The sequence below is a fragment of the Panthera onca genome, chromosome B1, assembly GCF_046562875.1.
Source record: "Panthera onca isolate mPanOnc1 chromosome B1, mPanOnc1 haplotype 2, whole genome shotgun sequence".
Taxonomy (NCBI): domain Eukaryota; kingdom Metazoa; phylum Chordata; class Mammalia; order Carnivora; family Felidae; genus Panthera; species Panthera onca.
In genome coordinates this window covers 70719054-70740069 of record NC_138342.1, presented here as the reverse complement: position 1 = coordinate 70740069, position 21016 = coordinate 70719054, and the positions used below count along the sequence as shown (strand labels likewise).

Sequence of the window (21016 nt, the reverse complement as noted above, 5' to 3'; positions counted from 1 at the left end):
TCCTCTCTGCCTACCAGACTGCCAGTGGCAATAATATCTTCTTTTAATTTAGCTTTAAAATTTTTTCACAGATGGGGGATAGGGAGGAAATGGGTTTGCTTTGAATTTTTGCAGAAAAAATTTCTCCTATATCCACATAGAAACATTGATTCATTTAAACATGAGGGGCACGGGGTGCCTGGGTGGCTCAGTCAGTTAAGCGGCCAACTTCAGCTCGGGTCATGATCTCGCAGTCCGTGAGTTTGAGCCCCGCGTCAGGCTCTGTGCTGACAGCTCAGAGCTTGGAGCCTGTTTCAGATTCTGTGTCTCCCTCTCTCTGACCCTCCCCTGTTCATGCTGTGTCTCTCCCTGTCTCAAAAATAAATAAAACGTTAAAAAAAAATTAAAAAAAAATAAACATGAGGGGCACCTGGGTGGCTTAGTTGGTTGAGCGTCCGACTTCGGCTCAGGTCATGATCTGGCAGTCTGTGAGTTCAAGCCCCACGTTGGGCTCTGTGCTGACAGCTCAGAGCCTGGAGCCTGCTTTGGATTCTGTGTCTCCCTCTCTCTCTGCCCCTCCCCCGCTCATGCTCTGTCTCTCTCTCTCTGTCAAAAATAAATAAACATTAAAAGAAATTTAAACATGATATTAATATTCAGTGGAGGAATGAGTTATTTAAAAAAATAATGTGAATCAATAATAGAATAGACTGTTCTAAACCTATAATTATTTTGAACTGTATTGATTTTCATAAGTTAGCACTGTGGTGATTTATAATTTTTAAATACAATATTACTTATTTATAATTAACTAATTTCTTCTCTGGAAAGACTTTCCATTTTGATGAGCATTTATGAATACCTTTGTGTTTTAGTATAAATTCAATATAAACAGATTTTGGAATGTTTATTTTTATGAGCTAATTGAGAGAGCATCAGTTGGATACTATATTATACCTATGAAACACATCCCTGGGAATATGATGTTTGGGCCTGCTAATGAGGTGATGATTCCAAGGAGAGTCACCATGACATTTTTAATTCCATGTCTTTTGTTTACTTGGTTTGACATGCATTGCTTCCCGTTTTTACTTCTCCAACTAGCCCTCTTTAAATGGTGACCTCTTACGTCTCTTATATTTACTATTCTCTAAAATACTGATTCTTCACACAATCCTAAAATTTGTATGGAACCACAAAAAACCCTGAATAGCCAAAGTAATATTGAAGAAGAAAACCAAAGCATCACAATCCCAGACTTTAGCTTCTACTACAAAGCTGTAATCAAGACAGTATGGTATTGGAACAAAAACAGACACATAGACCAATGGAATAGAATAGAGTACCCAGAATTAGACTGATAAATGTATGGCCAACTAATCTTGGACAAAGCAGGAAAGAACATCCAGTGGAAAAAAAGACAGTCTCTTTAGCAAATGGTGCTGGGAGAACTGGACAGCAACATGCAGAAGAATGAAACTAGACCACTTTCTTACACCATTCACAAAAATAAACTCAAAATGGATAAAGGACCTGAATGTGAGACAGGGAACCATCAAAACCCTAGAGGAGAAAGCAGGCAACAACCTCTTTGACCTCAGCCGCAGCAATTTCTTACTCGATGCATCTCTGAAGGCAAGGAAATTAAAAGCAGAAATGAACTATTGGGACCTCATGAAGATAAAACTGCACTGCAAAGGAAATAATCAACAAAACTAAAAGGCAACTGACAGAATGGGAAAAGATATTTGCAAATGACATATTGGATAAAGGGCTAGTATCCAAAATCTATAAAGAACTTACAAAGTCAACACCCAAAAATCAAATAATCCAGTGAAGAAATGGGCAGAAGACATGAATAGACACTTTTCCGAAGAAGACATCCAGATGGCCAACAGACACATGAAATGATGCTCAGTGTCACTCATCATCAGGGAAATACAAATCCAAGCCACACTGAGAGACCACCTCACACCAGAGTGGCTAAAATAAAAAAATCAGGAAACTACAAATGCTGTTGAGGATGTGGAGAAATGGGAACCCTCTTGAACTGTTGGTGGGAATGCAAACTGGTGCAGCCACTCTGGAGCACAGTGGGGAGGTTCCTCAAAAAATTAAAAATAGATCTACCCTATGATCCAGCAATAGCACTACTAGGAATTTCGCTACAGGAATACAGGAGTGTTAATGCATAGGGGCACATGTATCCCAATGTTTATAGCAGTGCTTTTATCAATAGCTAAATTATGGAAACATCCTAAGTATCCATCAACTGATGAATGGATAAAGAATATGTGGTTTATATATACAATGGAATACAACTTGGCAATGAGAAGAATGAAATCCTTCCATTTGCAGCAACATGGATGGAACTGGAAGGTATTATGCTGAGTGAAATAAGTCAGTCAGAAAAGGACAGATATTCTATGTTTTCACTTCATATGTGGATCTTGAGAAACTTAAACAGAAGACCATGGGGGAAGGGAAGAGGAAAAAATAGTTACAAACTGAGAGGGAGGGAGGCAAACCATAAGAGACTCTTAAATACAGAGAATAAGCTGAGGGTGGATGGGGATGGGTGGGGGGAGGGGAACATGGGTGATAGGCATTGAGGAGGGCACTTGTTGGGATGAGCACTGGGTGTTATATGTAAGCCAATTTGACAATAAATTGTATTAAAGAAAATAAAATAAAATAGTGGTTCTTTAAGTGAGGAATTTGTTAAAAATACAGACTGTTAGCCTTGCCCCAGTTCTACTGAATCAGAAACTTTCAGTGAGGCTCAGTAATCCATCTCTTACAAGTGCCTTAAGTAGTTCTGATCCATTTTGAAACTTCAGAATCTTTATTGGTTGGTCATGCCCTCCCAGTGTGAAATTTTGGTTCTTCCCTTCCTGGATTCAGCTCATCAGCTCACAGTGACCTGAACTGGGAAAATTTTTTTTAGCATTGATAATTTTTTATAGTACACTTAATGGCATACTTTCATAGGAACATTTTAAAGAGAAAGTTTATATTTGAACTTTATAATCATGAAAAAACTGCATGGAAATTGAGGATAAAATATACTGTATTAAATATGTTCTGAGCTTTTTGAGTTTCAATTTGGATTTGTAAACTTGGGGCACAGATGAAATCTGGCAGAAGCTTTTCAACACAACATATTTGCCATCAAAATTTTGGTTACAACATCAATCCAAGAAAATTTCCAGTACCATTATCTCTCTGTCTTACTGTTTAATAATTAAAATAGCCTTTCCCAATTATTTGAGGTACTTTCAAGGATGTGTTTTCTAACTTTTAGATTTTATATGAAGTTTAATTCAAAGTTAGGTATAAAGAGAATACTTGAAAGTAAATTGTGTGTGTGTGTGTGTGTGTGTGAATTCACAAACTTTGTAATGATAATTTTCGAAGATGGCAGTGTAGGAGGACACTGGGCTCACCTTGTCCTGATGATCGCTTAGATTCCACCCACATCTACCTAAATAACTCAGAAAACCACCAGAAGACTAGCAGAATGGACTCTCTCCAGAGCCAAGTGTAGACCCATAGAAGGCCCATAGAAGAGGCCCATAGAAGAGGCTGACGGTAGACAAGAGGGCGGAGAAGCAGTGTGTACTACATGGACTGGTGGGAGGGAGCCGGGGTGGTGGAGGGGCAGCCTGCTGGGAAAGGCAGGGCCCCTGAAGTCTGGCTTGCAAAAGCAGAGGGGCCGGACTCCGTGAGGTCTGACAGACAGCAGGACTTAACATCTGGAATGTTAAAAGTCAACAGCTCTGCTCTCAGAGAGCAGGGTGGGAGAGAGGACGCCAGGAGGGAGAGTTGTTGAGCCCTGGAAGGACAAAACTCGGTGGGGGAACAAAGGCACTGGCAAGCACCATTTCCCTCTCCCATCCACCAGCCAAAATTCCAAGAGGAACCAGTTCCTGTCACCGAACTTGCTTGTACCTTGCAAACGCCCAATTCTGTGCTTCTGTGGATCCATCCCTCCAACAGACCTGCCTCCCTCCTGGTGCTGCAGGGCCCCTCCCACAGGGGACCACCAATGGTAAATCGAGCTAAGCCTGCCTCTCCCGCCCCTGTGCACCTTGGGGATCCACCCCTTCTAATATGCCCTTGGCCAGATCCCATGGAAGGAGCACCACAATCCTGGAAGTGTCCAAGCTTCCCAGACAGGGGCCACACCACTCCACAGTGAGTCCAGCCCCTGGGAGAGGGGAAGATAAGGTAAACACCAGTCTGACTGTGGCCCCAGCGGTGGGCTGGGGGCAGACATTGAGTCTGACTGCGGCCCTGCCCACCAACACAAGTTTCTCCGGACAGCACAGGGGAAGTTCCCTGCAGTTTAGCTACCACAGGGACTACCCAAAATGATGAAATGGAAGAATACTCCTCAAAAGAAACTCCAGGAAGTAGAGACAGTTAATTAATTGATCAAAACCGATTTAAGCAATGTAACAGAATAAGAATTTAGAATAATTGTCATAAAATTAATTGCTGGGCTTGAAAAAAGCATAGAGGACAGCAGAGAATCTATTGCTACAGAGATCAAGGGACTAGAAAAATGGTCGTGAGGAACTAAAAAATGCTATAAATGAGGTGTAAAACAAAATGGAGGTGGCCATAGCACAGATTGAAGAGGCAGAGGAGACAATAGGTGAATTAGAAGATAAAATTATGGAACAAGAAGAAGCTGAGAAGAAGAGAGATAAAAAAAAAATCCAGGAGTATAAGGGGAGAATTAGAGAACTAAGTGATGCAATCAAATGGAACAATATACATATCATAGGAATTCCAGAAGAAGTAGAAGAGAGAGAAAGGGGCTGAAGGCTGAAGGTGTACTTGAACAAATCATAGCTGAGAACTTCCCTGATCTGGGGAAGGAAAAAGGCATTGAAACCCAAGAGGCACAGAGAACTCCCTTCAGACGTAACTTGAATCCATCTTCAGCACATCATATAATAGTGAAACTGGCAAAATACAAGGATAAAGAGAATATTCTGAAAGCAGGTAGAGATAAACATGCTCTAACATATAAAGGGAGACCGATAAGACTATCTACCAAAGACAGATCTATCTACCAAAACTTGGAAGGCCAGAAAGGAATGGCAGGAAATCTTCAATGTGATGAACAGAAAAAATATGCAGCCGAGAATCCTTTATACAGCAAGTCTGTCATTCAGAATAGAAGGAAAGATAAAGGTTTTCCCAAACAAACAAAAACTGAAATAATTCATCACCACTACACCAGACCTACAAGAGATCCTAATGGGGATTCTGTGAGTGAAATGTTGCAAGGACCACAAGGTACCAGAGACATCCCTACAGGCATGAAACCTACAGACATCACAATGACTCTAAACCCAGATCTTTCAATAATGACACTGAATGTAAATGGACTAAATGCTCCAACCAAAAGACATAGGGTATCAGAATGGATAAAAAAACAAGACCTATCTATTTGCTGTCTACAAGAGACTCATTTTAGACCTGAGGACACCTTCAAATTGAATGTGAGGGGATGGAGAACTATCTATCATGCTACTGGAAGTCAAAAGAAAGCTGGAGTAGCCATACTTATATCAGACAAACTAGACTTTAAATTAAAGGCTGTAACAAGAGGTGAAGAAGGCCATTATATAATAATTACAGGGTCTATCCATCAGGAAGAGCTAACAATTATAAATGTCTATGAGCCGAATGTAGGAGCCCCCAAATATATAAAACAATTAATCACAAACATAAGCTACCTTATTTATAAGAATGTGGTAATTGCAAGGGACTTTAATACTCCACTTACAAAAATGGATAGATCATCTAGACACAGAATCAATAAAGAAACAAGGGCCCTGAATGATACATTGGATCATATAGACTTGACAGATATATTTAGAACTCTGCATCCCAAAGTCACAGAATATACTTTCTTCTCGAGTGCACATGGAACATTCTCCAAGATAGATTACATACTGGGTCACAAAACAGCCCTTCATAAGTATACAAGAATTGAGATCATACCATGCACACTTTCAGACCACAATGCTATGAAACTTGAAATCAACCACAGGAAAAAGTCTGGAAAACCTCCAAAAGCATGGAGGTCAAAGAACACCCTTCTAAAGAATGAATGGGTCAACCAGGCAATTAGAGAAGAAATTAAAAAATTTATGGAAACAAATGAAAATGAAAATACAACAATCCAAACCCTTTGGGATGCAGCGAAGGCAGTCCTGAGAAGAAAATGCATTGCAATTCAGTCCTATCTCAAGAAACAAGAAGAATCCCCAATACAAAATCTAACAGCACACCTAAAGGAAATAGAAGCAGAACAGCAAAGGCAGCCTAAACCCAGCAGAAGAAGAGAAATAATAAAGGTCAGAGCAGAAATAAACAATATAGAATCTAAAAAAACTGTAGAGCAGATCAATGAAACCAAGAGTTGGTTTTTTGAAAAAAAGAAACAAAATTGATAAACCTCTAGCCAGGCTTCTCAAAAAGAAAAGGGAGATGACCCAAATAGATAAAATCATGAATGAAAATGTAATTATGACAACCAATCCCTCAGAAATACAAGCAATTATCAGGGAATACTATGAAAAATTATATGCCAATAAACTGGACAACCTGGAAGAAATGAACAAATTCCTAAGCACCCACACACTTCCAAAACTCAAACAGGAAGAAATAGAAAACTGGAACAGACCCATAACCAGCGAAGAAATGGAATCAGTTATCAAAAATCTCCCAACAAATAAGAGTCCAGGACCAGATGGCTTCTCAGGGGAATTCTACCAAACATTTAAAGCAGGGATAATACCTATCTTCTCAAGCTGTTCCAAAAAATGTAAAGGCAAGGTAAAACTTCCAGACTCATTCTATAAAGCCTGCATTACTTTGATTCCCAAACCAGACAGAGACCCAGCAAAAAAAGAGAACTAAAAAAAAAGAGGCCAATATCCATGATGAATATGGATGCAAAAATTCTCAATAAGACTAGCAAATTGAATTCAACAGCATATAAAAAGAATTATTCACCATGATCAAGTGGGATTCATTGCTGGGCTGCAGGGCTGGCTCAATATTCACAAATCAATCAATGTGATACATCACATTAATAAAAGAAAAGATAAGAACCATATAATCCTGTCAATCGATGCAGAAAAAGCACTTGACAAAATTCATCAGCCTTTCTTAATAAAAACCCTCGAAAAAGTAGGGATAGAAGGAACATACTTAAACATCATAAAAGCCATTTATGAAAAGCCCACAGCTGATATCATCCTCAATGGGGAAGAACTGAGAGCTTTCCCCCTGAGATCAGGAACACGACAGGGATGTCCACTCTCACTGCTGTTGTTTAACATAGTGTTGGAAGTTCTAGCATCAGCAATCAGACAACAAAAGGAAATCAAAGGCATCAAAACTGGCAGATGAAGTCAAGTTTTCACTTTTTGCAGATGACATGATATTATACATGGAATACCCAATAGACTCCACCAAAAGTCTGCTAGAACTGATTGATGAATTCAGCAATGTCGCAGGATACAAAATTAATGTACAGAAATCAGTTACATTCTTATACACTAATAATGAAGCAACAGAAAGACAAATAAAGAAACTGATCCCATTCACAATTGCACCGAGAATCATAAAATACCTAGGAATAAACCTAACCAAAGATGTAAAAGATCTGTATGCTGAAAACTATAGAAAGCTTATGAAGGTAATTGAAGAAGATACAAAGAAATGGAAAAACATTCTGTGCTCATGGATTGGAAGAATAAATATTGTTAAAATGTCAATATTACCCAAAGCTATCTACACATTCAATGCAATCCCAATCAAAATTGCACCAGCATTCTTCTCGAAGCTAGAACAAGCAATCCTAAAATTTGTATAGAACCACAAAAGACCCCGAATAGCCAAAGTAATTTTGAAGAAGAAGACCAAAGCAGGAGGCATCACAATCCCAGACTTTAGCCTCTACTACAAAGCTATAATCAACAAGACAGCATGGTATTGGCACACAAACAGACACATAGACCAATGGAATAGAGTACCCAGAATTAGACTGACAAATGTATGGCCAACTAATCTTGGACAAAGCAGGAAAGAACATCCAATGGATTAAAGACATTCTCTTTAGCAAATGGTGCTGGGAGAACTGGACAGCAACATGCAGAAGAATGAAACTAGACCACTATCTTACACCATTCACAAAAATAAACTCAAAATGGATAAAGGACCTGAATGTAAGACAGGAAACCATCAAAACCCTAGAGGAGAAAGCAGGAAAAAACCTCTTTGACCTCAGCTGCAGTAATTTCTTACTTGATACATCTCCAAAGGCAAGGGAATTAAAAGCAGAAATGAACTATTGGGACCTCATGAAGATAAAACGCTTCTGCACTGCAAAGGAAACAGTTAACAAAACTAAAAGGCAACTGATGGAATGGGAACAGATATTTGCAAATGACATATCAGACAAAAGGCTAGTATCCAAAATCTATAAAGAACTCACCAAACTCCACACCCAATAAACAAATAATTCAGTGAAGAAATGGGGAGAAAACATGAATAGACACTTCTCTAAAGAAGACATCCAGATGGCCAACAGGCACATGAAATGATGCTCAACGTCATTCCTCATCAGGGAAATACAAATCAAAACCACACTGAGATATCACCTCACGCCAGAGTGGCTAAAATGAACAAATCAGGAGACTATAGATGCTGGAGAGGATGTGGAGAAACAGGAACCCTCTTGCACTGTTGGTGGGAATGCAAATTGGTGCAGCCACTCTGGAAACAGTGTGGAGGTTCCTCAGAAAATTAAAAATAGATCTACCCTATGACCCAGCAATAGCACTGCTAGGAATTTACCCAAGGGATACAGGAGTGCTGATGCATAGGGCACTTGTACCCCAATGTTTATAGCAGCACTCTCAACAATAGCCAAATTATGGAAAGAGCCTAAATGTCCATCAACTGATGAATGGATAAAGAAATTGTGGTTTATACACACAATAGAATACCACTTGGCAATGAAAAAGAATGAAATATGGCCTTTTGTAGCAATGTGGATGGAACTGGAGAGTGTTATGCTAAGTGAAATAAGTCATACAGAGAAAGACAGATACCATATGTTTTCACTCTTATGTGGATTCTGAGAAACTTAACAGAAGACCATGGGGAGGGTAAGGGAAAAACAATTTAGAGAGGGAGGGAGGCAAACCATAAGAGACTCTTAAAAACTGAGAACAAACTGAGGGTTGATGGGGGAGTGGGATGGAGGGGAAAGTGGGTAATGGGCATTGAGGAGGGCACCTGTTGGGATGAGCACTGGGTGTTGTATGGAAACCAATTTGACAATAAACTTCATATTAAAAATTAATTAGTTAAAAATGATGATTTTCAATGTAATTGTGAGAAATTATATGCTTAAAATGGAGAAAAAAGATCATGAAGTAATTTTTATTTTAGAAAATGTGTCAAGGCACTAGATAGCTTTTATTTGTCACTTTTTGACTGGGAATTCATACTCTTCTTACTGAAATCTTGCTGCTGGTATACACTCTGTGATTGTTTTAACCATTTTTATCAAACTGCCAAGACTATATGTAGCTTCCCCATCCTATAAAAAGTTCTGTTACAGACATGCACTGGGAAAAATGACAGGGTGCTTCTCAGGACTGTGAATTATTGCTGAGATGAAATGATATAGTCCATTATAGCACTTGGCCAACTGTTGACCTTTCTTAATACTGAGGCTTTGAGTCTGGGTCAGTGAGGTTCTCTCAAATATTTCAACATGAGATGAGGGGTAATCCTTGTCATAATTAGGACTCTGGTTTCCCATTTGTGTGCCAGGAGCAATGTAATTTGGCAATACATAAATACGCAAAATGTGTTCCCTGACGCAGATGCAGAAATCTCATTTTACTTTTCAAATATGTCAGGCAGAGGTATAAGTTCGGATTCAAAGTCTTCGGGTGATCCTTCCACTATAGTGTATGGTTCTCAACATGCGTCAGAATACTTCAAGGGCTTAATGAGACAGATTGTTGGGCCTTGACCACAGAGTTTCTGATTCAATAGGTGTGAGGCAGGAGTGAGCATTTGCATTTCTAACAGGTTTCCAGGTGATGCTGATATTGATGCTCCAGGAAGCGTATCTTGAGAATGACTGCTGTAATGCTGTCTTTCTCAAAGTCAGATTCTCAAATCTCAAGTTCCTCAAGTCAGAATCTAATCCTCAGATTATCAGGATTTATGTGGTGGTCTACATCCAAATCTCCAATGTGGTATGACAGTGATTTGCCTTTGGTCAAGCTCCTCAGGTGCCCATTCACATTTGAAAACCAGTTAGAAGGGAGGTCCAGGGTAAACACTGATCATGTTTCCTCTCAAGCATTACCAATTTATACCTGTGGGTTGGCATCTAGCAGTTGTTTTTATTATACATAGTAAATGAATGAATTAATGAAAATGAATGAATGCAAGCAATTAGTTGCTACTCCTTGTTTGCTTCCAGCACCTTTTCTTTATTCTACTATAGAATATATCATCCATATTTTAACTACTTGCTTACTTGACTGCCTCCATCTAGACTGAGACCTTCTCTTTTTGTTGTTTTTCCAGGGCCAACCCCAGCATTTGGCACATAATATGTACATCATCAGTATTTGTTAGATTAAATGATTGTAAATGTTGAGTAGAATATCTCTTAGGATTAGTCTGAAAACTGAGCTAGAAAAGCCATAGGCAAGTCTGAAGGAGTGGGGTGGTACCAAGATACAGCATTAAGTCAAGTGTCTGGAACATAAAATATTACTTAAGATTAGTGTATATATGCAGTGTAGTTGGAACAAGTGACATTTCAGAAGTGAAGAGAGTAAGTGGGGGATATAGAAATGGATAATGTAGGTTTGATGAAGCTAGTTTGTGCTGAGAATTTTGTGGGTGGTCAGAAATGAGAACATTAAAGGATGTAAAAAAGGGCCAGAACACACAAATGGAGTTAAGGCACTTCCTTCATCCCAAATTAACCTTGACAAATGAATTCATTTGTTAGTCTAGCAGCAGTTACTTTTTTTACCTTTCAACGCCAGGTGGGGAGGGGGGAAGACCTTAATAGTGGTTAGTCTGCTGAGATACCCAAAAAGCCTAGAGTAGAAATGGACTGTAGTATGGAGAGAAGTTCCTGATACTGTGGTTAACATCAAGGATTGCTTAAATATTAATGTTCTGGTTTTTGCTGTTGTTCACACTCATTGTTTAAATTCTAAATCCCATTTTTGCCTCCTTGAATAAATTTACAACGCCCTGATTTTTAATAGCCTTGTTTAATTTCCTGTTCCATGCTTCCTGGACTGTCTCCTGAATTTCAGACCTCTCCTTATTGTATTCATAAATTACCTGAATTTTCAATTTTCAGTTTAAACAACCTGGATTCCTCATCTATAGTCCACTCTGTTCTTTGAGGTCTGTGTGCATTTCTACTGGATTGCTGCCACCATATGTCTTCTAGTCATAGGCGGGTGCCTGTAACTTGCATTCTGCTTTGAGTCTGGGCTTGTAAGATGCTAGCATAAGATTGCTCTAGATTCGTAGGTTTTGCCACTCATGTCCATGCAGTCCACACTGTCGTCTCCTCATTTACATTACTTGTAGTGTCTGGCTCCCTTTCCAAGAACATGCAGGGGCAAATTAGTTTGTACTTATATTTCAATTTTTTTAGATTTAGAAATGAAATTTTTATTTTAAAATCTCTAAGGACAGTGGTATTATGACCAACCAGAGGTTCAGAGACAAAGGAGGTCTAAATCTTCCTTCAAATTATGTGAGAATCAGGTTTTCAGAAGTCAATGTGTGTTAAAACCATACAAAGATCCTTTAGTTTAGATTCTAGGCTCAGAACATTAAAGGCAGGGTTTTGGTTTTGTTTGTTTAGTAATTAAACCTTTGGCATAACTCAAAAGTCTAAGGTATGTAAGAAACTATTCATTGTATAAGAAATTATTCCTGAATGTCCCACTCATTGCAGGACAACTAGCATTATTCAATAAGCCAACCAAGTACAAGGCACATTTTCTGTCATATGGTATATGAAAACATGCCCACAAATCACCCAAATACCACTAAGGGTCGATGTCACCTCTAAAGAGAATTATTCAGTTTTCAATTCTGGGTATGGGGAGGAGGCTACAGAATATGAGAGTGCTCAAAACCTGAACAAAATCAAGCAAGAAGGAGAGGGGATGACTATTGGGTAGGCATCCACCAGTGTGTGTCACAAGAAATAGTCTAGACAATATTTTGTAAGGCCCTTTCCAGCTACAGAGTTGAAATTATTTAATGTCACAAAATGCAGTATAAATTTATTTATGGTAAAAAAATATTTATGGGTAAACAATAATCATGGATAATGGATATTTATATTATATTCACAAATTATAATTCAAATTACAAGGAAAGATTCTTCCATTGCTAAACGTAATAAATAGTAGGACTTGTCTTAAAGATAAACAAAACATACAACAATCAACATATTTAAATCTAAGCTTGTAAAGAATAAAAAGATGTCATGTGTCATTTTAGAATACTGTTAATTTGGACTAAAATTGTTCAGTGTTTAATGAAGGATAATAACATTTTGGGCATTATTGAGAACAAATGAAGTCAACACCATTTAATTCAAGTTTACCTAATTAAAACATTAAAACTACACATTATTCTGTATCTCACTTCTTTTTGAAAAGGGATATAGATACAATCTTCTATCCTTTCTCGTCTCTTATAATGGATGATCAGGAATCACCTCTGAAGTTTCTAGCATAGTATATGGGCCCAATATATGTTTGGTAGATGTTTGCTTCACAGATAATTAAATGGTTTTTTTTAAATTTTTTAATGCTTATTTTATTTTTGATGGAGAGAGAGAAAGAGTATGAGTGGGGGAGAGGCAGAGAGAGAGAGAGGGAGACACAGAATCTAAAGGAGGTTCTAGGCTCTGAACTGTCAGCACAGTGCCCAGTGCGGGACTTGAACTCAGGAACAGTGAGATCATGACCTGAGCGGAAGTTCCACGCTTAACTGACTGAGCTACCCAGGCGGCCCAATAATTAAATGGTTTTAATGAAACATTTCAAAAAAGATTATGTAGACCTAATCTAAGATTATTTTATTATTATTAGTTTTAATACCAAAAACAAATATTTTTAATGTATTTTTTCTAAGTTCTTTTACTCCAGGTTATTTTACATAGACTAATACATATTTTGCATATGAAATGCAGGTTTATATAATGATGATAGATGACTGAATTAGTAATCATTAAAAGAACAGGCTTTTCTACAGCTCATGATCATTCTGGTTGCTCGCTTGTCTCACATTTTTATTGTTCTTCTTTTCATAGGGATTCGATAAACAAGTGGATGTGTCATATATTGCCAAACATTACAACATGAGCAAAAGCAAAGTTGACAACCAATTCTACAGTGTGGAAGTGGGAGACTCAACCTTCACAGTTCTCAAGCGCTACCAGAATTTAAAGCCTATTGGCTCTGGGGCTCAGGGAATAGTTTGGTAAGTGGAATGGATTTAACATTTATTTATTTATTTGTTTGTTATTGATTGATTGAAGTATAATTGACATACAGTGTTATATTAGTTTCATGTGTGCAACATATTCAACAATTCTATACATTACTCAGTGCTCACCATGAAAATTGTAGTCACCATCCATCACCAAGCAACATTACTACAATCTTATTGACTGTATTCCCTATGCTATACTTTTCATCTCTGTGACTTCTTTATTTTATAACTGGAGGTTTGTACTTCTTAATCCCCTTTATCTATTTCACTTATCCCCTCATCCATCACCCTTCTGGCAATCACTAGTTTGTTCTCTGTATTTAAGATTCTGTTTTTTGGCACAGAGGAAGGCAAACCATAAGAGACTCTTAAATACAGAGAACAAACTGAGAGTTGCTGGAGGGGAGGTGGGTGGGAGAATGCGCTAAGTGGGTGATGGGCATTAAGGAGGGCTCTTGTTAGGATGAGCACTGGGTATTTTATGTAAGTGATGAATCACTGGGTTCTACTCCTAAAACCAATACTACACAGTAACTAACTTGAATTTAAATAAATAAATTTTAAAAAGAGTATGTTTTTTTGTTTGTTTGTCTCTTTGTTTTGTTTTTTGGATTCCATATATAAGTGGAATCAAGCTATTTATCTTTCTCTGTCTGACTTATTTCACTTGTATTTTTAAAGGGAACAATGCTGTATATGTCAACTAATCATAAACATGCATACAAATAAACATAAATAAATATAGCATGATTTGAGAATGGAAGAATACTTTCTATCAAATACAAGTAAAATTATGAGCATTATTGTAACTCATTGCCCGTGTGCTAAAAACATTTACGATTTTGCTCGTAACTAGTTTTTCTACTCACAAAAAAATGTCCATTATACAACAACCATGGAGAAACCAAGAAAACTGGAGGTTTTCTAGCTGTTGCTAATGCATTTGAAAATTTTCTTTGGATGTTTTAGCAGCAAGAAATATGTGTTAAGATAACCAGCAAATAAAATTCCCTGCATTCTAAATAAGTATAAATTATATGTCAAATGTTCCTGTGACTTTTAAAGTTCTATGTTTAAAATTCAGTTACCTATTAGAAAAAGTGGTATTTTTAAAATGTTTGTTGAATGTTTCCAAAATGGAAAGATTCTGGGCATCCTTAATAACCATTCTTTTATGACATTTTTTAGTGGCAAATTGAAATGGTGACAAATCAAAATCTTATTAACTCTTCGGTAAAATTTTTGCAAAAGTGATGATATCAGATTGATAAGCATTTATTCTATGTAGTTTTGACTTGTAATGTAGCCACCAAATGTATTTAGTATGAACTTATTAGTATAATAATTTTCAATTTGATAACTCATAAGTAAAAATTTAGGATATGTACTATAAATATGTATGTATGTATGTATGTATTTATTTATTTATTTATTTATTGAGGATATTTACTTAGATCAATATACTTATTTGTTATATAAATTACTGCTACATTAGTAATGTCCATTTAGAAGCATACTTTTAAAAGATGAGATAAAGATGAAATCAATTTTATTTAAAAACAGATTTTACTTTACAACTTTTCTTCACTCATTTGATATAATGTAATTATGATGACAACAATGTGGTAGTGTTCATTACACCTTCATTTTATATTTCATAAAACAATTTCAAAATCTGATTCACTTCATTTTTTATTTTTAATACTTTTTTTAGAGCAAAACATCTTAGAGAAAAATTGAAAAGAAGGTACAGAGATTTTCCATGTTCCTCCTACCCCCACACATGCATAGCCTCCTCCATTATCGACATCCCCAGCAAAAGTGGTATATTTATTACAGATGATGACCCTACATTGATACATCATAATCACCAAAGCCCATAGCTTACATTAGGATTTATTCTTGGTGTTGTACATTCTATGGATTTAAACAAATGTAAAATGTTATGTATCCATTATTATGGTATCATGTAGAGTATTTCCACCGCTCTAAAAATCCTATATACTCCACCTGTTCATCTGTCTCTTACTCCCAACTCCTGGCAACCATTGATCTTTTTACTCTTTCCATAGATTTGTCTTTTCCAGAATGTCATATAGTCGGAATCAAACAGAATATAGCCTTTTTAAACTGGCTTCTTTCACTTAGTAATATGCACTTAAAATTCCTTCACGTCTTTTCATAGATTGATAGCTCATTTCTTTTTATCACTGAATAATTCCTTGTCTAGGTATGCCACAGGTTATTCTTTCACCTACTTTAGGACATCTTGGTTGCTTTCAGGTTTTGGCAATTATAAATAAAACTGCTTTAAACATCCATGCACAGGTTTTCTGTGGACATAAGTTTTAAACATTTACTTCATTTTGATAACTGGTTTTAAGTTCATTCTCAATTCTTAGTCAATGTAAATGGCAGCTGTGCATGGTTGGTGCACTCACTAAATCATTTACTAGCATTTAAACCCCATTTATCAAATATATCAAAGCCTTTATTGAAATTTACTTAGTAATTACCTAATGTCAATCAGTAATTGTTTCTGCAATTTGAAAAATGGAACAGTTAAATATTTTTAATGATGGACCAAACCTTTCATTTCAAACATTTAAACAGCTAAAGGAATTCTTATTTTCAGTTTTTATTATTTATTAATTATGCTGCAGGTATGAGTTGAATCTCTTTGTGGCACAAAGTAATTTCATGGCATGATAGGCACAATAATGGTCCCCCAAAGATGCCCAGACTCTAATCCTCAGAAACAATGAATATGTTATCTGACATGGCAAGAGGGACTCTGCAGATGTGATTAAGGTTAAGTCCTTAAAATGGGGGGATTATCCTGAAATATTCAGAGAGATCAATTTAATCACATGAGTTCTTAAAAAGTGGAAAAGAAAGGCAGAAGAGTGGGTCAGAGAGATGCAATGGGAAAATAGAGATAAGAGATTTAAGACATGTGAGAGGCTTGCTTATTGTTGCTGGCTTTAAAGCTAGAGGAAGAAGGTCATGAGCCAAGAAATTGTCTGACTTTTAGAAGCTGGGAATTGCTATCAGCTGCCAATCAGTAAGAAAAATAGAGGGCTGCATTAGAGTCATGCAACCACAGGGAATTGGAGTCTCACAACAAACCCAATTGAGCAAGGAAACAAATTCTCCTCTAGCACCTCCAGAAAAGAACCAGTCTGCTAACATCTTGACTAGCCTGGTGAGGCCCATGTAAGGACTTCTGATCTGCAGAACTGTCAGGTAATAAATTTGTGTTGTTTAAACAATTAAGTTTGTGGTGATTTGTTGTGGCAGCAACACTAATACCATTGGTATAGTAAAGATAAATCTCCTAGAGCAGGCACACCGAACTATAATGTTCTCAGAGGAAGGAATTTAGGGTGCCTCTGTCAATCCCCCTCAAACCATGAAATTTCCATTTTCCTTTTAAATTTTTTTTACCCTAGGTAATATGTAACCAGCTGCTAGGGGACAGGGGACAAATTGTGTTTGGGAGAGACCAGTATTAATTTGTTTATTAAATATTAGTAATTTTAATTTCCTTTCTACATTACAATATATGTTTATATTTTCTGCATTCTACTAGATGTCTTGTATACTACCTGGGGAGTGGGAATCCCATTTGGGATATCACTGCATTTATGAACAACTTTCAAAATGAAATAGGAAATAAGACAAAAAGAAAAAAAATCTTATGAAGGAAGAGAGGAGATGGAGAAAGCAGAGGAATTTCTGGCTACCTTTCTTAAAAGGAAAATTATAGAACATGAGAAAGTTTTCCTACATTTCTCAGTTCAGATGCTGAAATTACTCATTGGGATTGTTTTATTTTCCATTAAATAAAACAGCCACAGAAAGTAAGGGCACTAATGAAAGGAAACTGATAGACCTTAATGATTTAAAAATAGATCCAAAACACCATTTTTCTCAAGAAGTTAGCAGACTGTACCAGAAAGATTTGAAAATCCACGAAAAATTTCTTTGGGCATTTTGAGCCTCTATTTCTCCTTGTACAGGACAGAAATCATCTTAGTTCTTAGGTATACTAACTGAAATAGATTTCAATAAATCATGTGTCCTTGAGTAAAATTTTTAATCCAGTTTTACAATAAATTTATCAGCAAATTTGTCAGAAAAGATACCTGAATTCCAAAATGTTAGCCTTGGAGTTTCCTGGGATTATTATTAGTTTTTGGGTTACAGCTGAGGGAAATAAAGCTAGCAAAGACGAAGATGAAGGGACAGAAATAGGATGGCATCCTCTTCTTCCTCATCTTCCAATTCGCTACTCTACCATCTGTACAGGACACCACAATTCCGGCACATTCCTTTCTAGACATGAATATGGTTGTCCCTTCCTTGTCCCTCTTCCTCAACCTAGCTTTGAGATATCTTTATTTATCATAACTCATGTCTATAATGTTTTATTTCTCTTGAGTATCTATTGTTGTATTAATGTGCCCTCTCCACAGCCTTTTAATTTCCTTCTTATTGCCTTTTGTCACTGGTGAGTTTATCCACCTATCCCTTACATCAAACACACATCCATTTTCAGACATGTCTCTAAAATCCACAGACCTTTTCTCTGTCCACGAAAACTCAAATTTGTGTGTTTTGAATGTCCCATACAATTCTGAGTGTAGTGACTGGGAGATATTGGAAACTGGGCATATCTGGGGATCCTGGGATGTGGGGCAGACAATCTGAAACAGATGATTCATTTATTTTGCTTTATTTTATTTATAACCAGGAATAAAACATGGAGGATCAATTTTTGTTTGCATGTGTCACTAAAAAATTTTGTGTGTTTGTGTAAGAAGGATTTTACTTTTCAAGTGTAAATGTTGGCATATTGGTACTTATGTTTGAAATGGATTCTCATTTCTACTGTTTCAATTACTTTAAATTATTATTGGGTTCCTATACTTTCTTTCCTCTCTTTGGATTGCTTCATTGCTTATTTACTATCAGGGGAACACAGGCAATAGCAAAATATCTTCAAAAGGGATTAATCACTACTATGCTATCATTCACCATGGATGATGGACCAACAGTGTCATTACTGAGAATCATTAAATAAAATCTAATATGAAATATTTGGGAATAAATGAAAATTTCCTTTCTACCTCTGAGAAAAAAAGATAATCTATTGTAACAGAAAGAAACAATGATTGAGCAGGGTCCAATATGGCAGTGTAGCAATGTCCTGAACTGACCTCCTCCCTTAGACTCCCAAGTCTACACCTACATATGGATCATTTCATATGGAAAAGATCTGAAAACTAGATGAACTCTTCTCCACAACAAAGGGTGGAAGGACCACATTGAGAATGGTAGGAGAGGCAGAGAAACAATCTTGTAAAAATCCCACCCCCAGTGCAGCAACATATCTGGTGAGGGATCTCACCAGATAGGCACATATCCCAAAGGAGAAAAGGGCTGGTGTCCCACATTGGGCACCCTAGCCCTTGAGATGTGCACCAGAATGATGAGTCCTCAGAATGTCTGGTTTGGAGCACCAATGGGGCTGATGTCTGGGGATCTCAGAGTGCCATAGGAAACTGATGTTCCCCTCCTGGAAGGCTCATGTGTGGTTTTGCTCTTCCCAAGACCAAGTGAATAAACAGCAGTTTGGAAAATACCTAGATTATATGTGAAGGAGAATCATTTGCTGATTTGAGGTCATTGGCTGGAGGAGTGGAGGACAGTTGAGATCCTCCTTGGAGACAGAAGCATTAACAGATGCCATCATTATACTCTTCACACAGCCTGCTAGCACAAGCAGGTGAGCTTGGAAATGGCATCATGGCATTGCTGGGACAGTTTGGGGTAAGCAGTTATAGCACTTGCTGAAACTGGAGAGCACAGGTAGTTGTAACTCTTCCCTGTTCCCTGGCTGGTGTGGACAAGTACAAGCAGTTATGACATCTTTCCGCTCTCAGCCTAACGCTAGTGCCTGCACTGACAGGGTTCTCTCTTGCTGCATCATTGAAGCCTGCAGGCATGCATAAACAAGACATTTTCTTGCTGCCTTTCTGAAGCTAGCAAGCATACCCTGCCTAGTACACTCTTCAGCTGCCTTGTTAAAGCCAGAGGCCATGTGTAATCTACACAGGGGGCATCCCTTGATCACCTGACCCTGGTGGCCAAGAGGACTGGCATTCCAGAACTCCATGGAACTGTAACAATCAGAAAGACACCTCTTGACAGGCTACCACCCCTGGGGAGGTACACAGCTGACTGAAACACAAGTCCAATCTTCCTATGAAAAAGACCTATTTACTTAGCCTGGAGCTTCAGCCTGATGGACAGGCTTCCAATTTCCCATACATCTAGAGGTCTAGGAGGTGCTCCTAGGGAACATAAGCAAGGATACATCATCCTTGCGTACTCCCTTGACTATAGATAGCTCAGTTTGATGAGACTTCCCAGAAAGGAGCTTATAAGTTTTTCTGGAGTCCCAATTGCAACTCACCCAGGGACACCTCCAGATCTCCTGGTCTAAAGGCCAACAGGTATTATAAATGCAGTCCCACAGGACTGTATATATTTGCAGACTTTAAAAGCTGCTGCCTGAGGGTCTGGCTCCCATCAGCCTGAAACCAGGTGCTAAATGAGATTCTTCTCCTTGGATCACTGAAAAGTCTTGGCACACCCTCAACTAGGGGCTATATCAAGAATAAATCGGGCAGTTTAGACAATTACAAAGGTTCAAGAAACCCAAAAGCTAGGGAAAGTTTGAATAAGAAGGATAAAGACTGAAAGAAGTAGCTGTTTTGTCAGATACATAGAAACACAGAGAGTCAAACAAAATAAGGAAACAGAAATATGTTCTAAATGAAACAAAACAAAACTTCAGAAAAAGACCTCAATGATACAGAGATAAGTAATATACCTCATAAAGAATTTAAAGTAATGGTTATTAAAGATGCTCACTGAACTCGGGAGAAGAATGGATGAACATAGTAAGAACTTTAACAAAGAGGTAGAAAATATAAGAAAGTACCAAACAGAAGTCACAGAGCTGAAGAATACAATGCCTGAACTGAAAAATATGCTGGGGGCGGTGGAGGGGGGTCAACAGCAGACTGGATAAAGTAGAAGAATGGATCAGCAACATAGAAGATAAAGCAATAGACTCATCCAGAATGAGAGGCAAAAAGAAAAACAATAAATGAAGATAATTTAAGGGACCTCTGGGCAACATCAGGCAGAATCGCATTCCCATTGTAGGGGTCCCAGAAGAAGAGAGAGAGAAAGGGGCAGAAAGCTTATTTAAAAAAGTATTGTCTGAAAACTTCTTCACCTGGGGAGGGAAACAGACATCCAGGACCAGGAAGCCAAGAGAATTATAATTCCAAGTCATACTATAATTAAACTGTCAAAACTTAAAGAGAGAATCTTAAAAGCATCAAGAGAAAAACTGTTT

The 21016-nt window shown here is 37.6% G+C and overlaps 1 protein-coding gene across 8 annotated transcripts in view; it reads left to right on the top strand.

The window, feature by feature from the left end:
- The window catches only part of MAPK10 (mitogen-activated protein kinase 10), a 315034-nt gene that overhangs the window by 159874 nt on the left and 134144 nt on the right, over positions 1-21016 (top strand). For all 8 annotated transcript variants that reach the window (XM_060655676.3, XM_078445951.2, XM_060655675.3 and 5 more), the window contains one exon: positions 13400-13569. In XM_060655676.3, the coding sequence (XP_060511659.1) occupies positions 13400-13569 (170 nt within the window). The remainder of the gene's footprint in view (positions 1-13399; positions 13570-21016) is intronic.